At 39.9% G+C, this 5,575-nt stretch overlaps 1 protein-coding gene across 1 annotated transcript; it reads right to left on the reverse strand.

Moving 5' to 3' along the window:
* Positions 1-237: 237 nt before the first annotated feature.
* Positions 238-5,547, reverse strand: LOC121964204 (receptor-type tyrosine-protein phosphatase beta-like; the record flags this gene model as incomplete). The annotated part of the gene is made up of 6 exons (XM_042514414.1): positions 5,335-5,547; positions 4,992-5,142; positions 4,521-4,621; positions 3,870-4,035; positions 3,208-3,489; positions 238-516 (listed from the first exon to the last, which is right to left on the reverse strand). Coding segments are annotated over exons 1-6 (1,192 nt in total), but the record flags the coding sequence as incomplete, so codon positions are not given.
* Between the last annotated feature and the right edge of the window lie 28 nt (positions 5,548-5,575).

Raw genomic sequence — 5,575 nt, forward strand, 5'->3', positions numbered from 1 at the left:
ACTACTTTGAAACTGGCTGATGGGTTTTGGTTTTTTTTTAAGTACCTAAAAACAACTTTTCTTCTTTACACTGAATAAATTAATGAATGAATCCTGCTGTTCTCTGTCTCTGTGTTTAAATAGGACTGGTCATCTGGGACACACAGTTTTTATTTAAACACCAACTGCAGCACCTGAGGCTCTGTGTGTGTGTGTGTGTGTGTGTGTGTGTGTGTGCGTGGGTGTGTGTGTACTCACGGTCGATCATGGTGACGGTGGTGTGTGTTGCCGGTGGACTTGTCTGTCCGGCTGACGACACTCTGACAGTCACAGAGTACTTCCTGTATGCCTCCAGGTGGTCCAGCGTTACCGCGGTTACGCCCTCGACCAGACGCAGGGCAGAGGTCAGCTCCCCGTCATCGTGGCGACGACACTCGACCTCATAGGAGTCGAAGTCGGAGAGAGGAGGCGACCAGGAGCAGGAGAGGGAGGAGGACGAGAGAGGGAAGCAGTGGATGGACTTCAGGGGAGATGGACCTGAAGGAGACAAGAGGAGAGGAAACAAGGAGAGAGAAAACAAGGGGAGAGATGAGGATACAAAGAAAGAGGACAGGGAGGAGAGGAGACGAGGAGAAAGAGTAGGCAACAAAGAGGAGACAGGGAGGAGAGGAGAGGAAACAAGGAGGAGAGAGAAGGAGAGAGGATAAGAGTCAAAGAGAAAGAAGAGGAGGCAAGGAGAGAGAAAGAGGAAACAAAAAGAGATGAGAGGAAACAAGGAGAGAGGAGGAGAGGACACGAGGAGACAAAAAGTAAGAGGAATAAAGTGAAAGAAAGGAGAAGGAAGGAGATGATACAGGAGAGAAGAGGAGGCAGGGAGAGAGAAAACGGGACAAAGATGGAGGAGAAGAGGAGGTAACAAGATAACACAGGAGAGAAAACAGGAGAACAGAGAGAAGAGAAGAGAAGAGAAGAGAAGAGAAGAGAAGAGAAGAGAAGAGAAGAGAAGAGAAGAGAAGAGAAGAGGATGAAAAGGAGAGATAGGAGACAATGTGAGACAGTAGGAGAGAAGGACAGTCAGTCCAATACATTTTCAGGTATTATTTCTTCTTGCTGAGTCACAGTTTGTGTTTTTCACAGAAAAGGTCGAAACTCAAACAGTGTTTATATTAATGAAACTCGTCTCCTGAGTGATGAGTCCGTGCTGCTCTTTAAGGTTTATTCGTGCGGATGTGCCGATAAAAGTGTCTCCCAAAGGCATGATGAATGTGTGAGAGAGGACAAAGAGACGAAGGTGAAGCAGGACATTTGTCTTTTTCTGGCTTGCGGCAAACTGATGATGAAACCTCATAAATTTATATTGCAAAGAAGTATTTCATAAAATCCTATTTCCTATTTTTATTTGATTTTGTTTTTAGAAAATTTGATTCAAGACATTTTGATTCTAAGTAAGGCCTTATTTTTCGATGCATAAATTCAATGCCTTTTAAGGCTTTTCAAGGATCCGTGGTACCTCTGGATTTATTTAAAACACGTGTTAAAAAAGAAAAGCAATGAGCAACTTTATAAAAATTGTTTCAGGAATTACAAGAAATTAGTAGATTTAAAACCCTAGAAAAAAACTATATTTATAGCTATTTTATGTTACAGAATTATGGTACAGAATTACTAAACTTTTGCAGGACATTTCTTTTTTATTTTATTTATTTTAAACAAATTTTCAGGTACATTTGTTTAATTCATTTCTTGCTAATTTGGGGGATATTAGTTCTATTTCAATTCTTGAAAAATAACTAATAAATGTTCAAGAAAATTTAGATTATCTGCAGACTCATCCTTTAAGTTAATGTTATTATTTTATTTGTATTATTCCATCTGCACAACTAAAAGTTTGTCACCTCCAAAATAAAAAATGTGCTTTTTCCTCCTTTAACTGTGTGTCAGTGTCTATATTTGTTAATACTGCATCACCTCTTTGGCCGACCTCAGCTGAGAAAACTGAGAAACCAGGTCACTGTCTACATATTTATAATGTGTGATTTTTTTAATTCCTTCTGGTGAGCAGTTTTGATCCCTGCAGCCAAAAAAACGCCCAAACAGAATGTGATTAAAAATGGTTTCAGAAGCAGAAACAGAGGGACGGACAGCAGTGTGTCCTCATTTTACAGTCAGACTCTTTGTTATGTTTCCATCTGCTGGTGAGAACAAGAAACGCTGCTGAAGTTGATTTATACAGAGAAGTGGTAGAAATATTCAAATCCTTTACTTACTTAAGTAAAAGTACTAATACTAAACCATGTCACAAGTAAAAGTCCTGCATTGAAAATAGAACTTAATTTATAGTAAGTATGCATAATCCGGAAAATGTATTTAAATCAAAAGTATCAAAAGTAAAATCAGCCAACGCAGACACATTTTAGAATAAATAAATAATACCTCAAAATAATTTTTTAAAAGAAAAAAAATCCACTTCAAAAAAGTTATTTTAAAAGTGCTGAGAAAGACTTTTTGAAAATAGCTGGCAATTAATTTTCTGTGAACCAACTGATGGATTTAACAACTAATCGCTGCAGCTGTACTTATGTAAACTGTCTTGTGATATAATTTATATTCAAAACACCCTATTTTACAAACTCTTTTTATGTTTTTTAGTTTGTTTTTTAATGCATGAATCTTCTGGTTTGTTTGTTTCCCTGAACATCTGGATTTAAACTTCTCAGAGAGAAAAGATGAGCACACTTTCGAAGAGCTGAGTGAGCAGCCCATCTGTGACTTGCCCAACCCCATTGGAAAAACACTGATTTTTAACATCAAACTGCTTTTTTCAGTATTTTTACCAGTGAAAATCACCTGGTTTGTTTATTTTAGAGAGGAAGAAACCACTGCGGATAATTCGGCTCCCGGTAAGAACCTCCTGAATGATCAACACTGAAGGAATTCCCTTCAGGAGAAGTCTCAGCTGGTTGAAATATGCAGTCCTCACCACTAGAGGCCAGTAAATCTTACACACTGAGCCTTTATCATGAAAACAACACCCATCGTAGGAAAAGTTTGCCATTTGTGGAGATACTTTACCAGGGTGAGACGAGAATATCAATAACATCTGGACATGGTTAGCCTAGCTTAGCATTAAGACCATAAGCAGTGGGAAACTGCTAGCATTCCATCCAACACCAATTAAGTTCATTTATAAATGTGTGTTTCTATAAATTTCAGAGTGTTTTAACCTACTTGTCCTGACGTTCCTCTGGATTGTCTGGCTCTTGACCATGGGGCCACCCCGGGCGCCACCCCCGCTGACGGTCGCCACGGTGAAGTTGTACTGTCGCCCCGGAAACATCCCACCCAGGATGCGGCTGGTCAGGTGAGTCTGTGTGATGGACATGGGGTCTGGAGGGCTCCACTGCAGGCTGAAACTGTCGTAGTCCCCAGAGGCAGGACCAGACCACGTCAGCTCTATCGTGTCATTGGTCGGGCCTTGTTTGACAGATAGGTGGGTGGGCGGCTCCGGAGCTGGAGGGAAACAGTAGAAAATATGAACTCTACGTATAATGATACGATACGATACGATACGATACGATACGATACGATACGATTCGATACAATATACTTTATTGTCCCCGTGGGGAAATTTGTCTCGGACTCAGAAGCTGAATCAATAAATGTATTTACAGTTACAATAAGAACAAACCACTTATGAACAAAACAGCACTATCTGCACCAAATAACTCCAGTAAACTGCTCATAAACAAAATTGCAGGTACAAAATATTGCACATAAATTGCACATGAAACATATTCCACATACACTGTTGTAAAAACATCATGAAACTATTCCACTACTATTTTTAACTCTGTTTTTGTGTGGATTTTTTATTTTATTTTTTTACTTACTGGTGCGTCCGAAGGCTGAGACGTTATTGGTCAGTTCCCCGCTGTGTGTTATGACCTCACCACGGTACAGCCTACCAGGGACGAGCCCAGAGAACGTGTGACTCCTGTGATCTGCCCCGAGCGTCTGAGCTCCCAGAGTGGCTCCAGAAACGTCGTACAATACCACCTTAAAACAGAAAAAGTGTTCAACATACAGTATATTAACCATTCTGTCTGATGCTTTTTGATTAATATTACTGCTGCAGGTCTTTGGCTTTCGTCTTTGTTGTTTTGGTCAACTTTATCAGCGCGCATCAGCAGGCGCTGGTGCATATGTTTATTGAGACTAGGATGCCTATAGTTGCCTTTACAAGTGCTGTTACTTAAAGTTACATCTTGACAAATGTCCCCCAAATTATAATAATAAAATTAAATTTAATACTGTAACTTAAAAAACTAAACTGAAAAGAGCAAACCCACTCTGGAAACTAACAAAACTGAACTGAAAATAAAAAATATTAGAATAAATACAAAAAGATACAAACTAATGAAAAAAAATAATAATTCTGTGTAATCATGTTTTCATGTTGATCTTTTTACAATATGTCTCTTGACAAACAGATTTTAGGACTTTAAGCTGCTTGATTTAAATAAAATAAATGAATGATGAACCTGATAACTGCTCCAGCTTCCCTCTCCGTGCTGCCAGCTGACCGTCAGTCTGTCCGTCCGTCCTGAACTCTGAACCTGAAGAGACGACACTGAAGACGGGACTGTTGAGCAGAAAAAAGCAGAAAACATAATTGTGAGGAACGACAATGAAGTAAGATGAAGATGATACACAAGATGGTAAAGAAGAACAACAGAAAGATAAACAAAATGAAAATGCAGGAGAAAGGTCAAGAAACAGAAAGATGGATAATGGTAATTGAAGAGCAGACAAAGTGAGAAAAGAAAGAAAATAATAACAAGAAAGACGGAGGACAACGAAAAAGCAAAAGAGGAAAGTAATAAACAAAATAAAGGAGAGAAACAAGATGAGAAACAGCATTATAAACGAAAAAGTGCAGAATCCAATCGTCATGTAACCACTTATCATATCAATATAATAATAATAATGATTTTAATAATAAATGCACTGACCAGTTCTGGCGAGCACGGAGGAGTCGCTGCTCATGCCTCTGCTCCAGCTCACCACCTGCAGTCTGTACAGACTTCCTGCTCGCAGGCCGGAGAAAACACAGCTGTCTGCAGCCGGACCAACTTTCTGCAGGTCCACCTGCTCACCCAACGCCTGCACCACACACACGAATAAAGCATCAACGTAAGATCAAACAGGGAACGTTTTACTGCACTATCAATACTTTTACTTCAGATGAGGTTTGAAATGCAGGAATTTTACTTGTAGTGGAGTGTTTTTTCACACTTTGGTATTAGTACTTTTACTTAATAAAACTGATAAAACTGATGAAATATTATAACCCACCTGGTGATGCTCCTTCTTGCTTCCTGCAGCGTCCTGCCTGTGATTGGCTGTTGCCTCGACGACGCTGTAGAGCGTCAGGTCATAAATGTCGACGTGGCCGTCAGAGAGAAGCCAGGAGAACGAGAGCGCAGAGGTGTTGGCCGAGGTGACGGTCAGATTACTGACTGCAGCCGGACCTGAAACACAGACAAAGAAGACGATGTAGCAAGTCATTTATTTATTTGTTTGTTTGTGTGTTTGT

The sequence above is a fragment of the Plectropomus leopardus genome, unplaced genomic scaffold (assembly GCF_008729295.1).
Source record: "Plectropomus leopardus isolate mb unplaced genomic scaffold, YSFRI_Pleo_2.0 unplaced_scaffold1452, whole genome shotgun sequence".
Classification (NCBI taxonomy): domain Eukaryota; kingdom Metazoa; phylum Chordata; class Actinopteri; order Perciformes; family Serranidae; genus Plectropomus; species Plectropomus leopardus.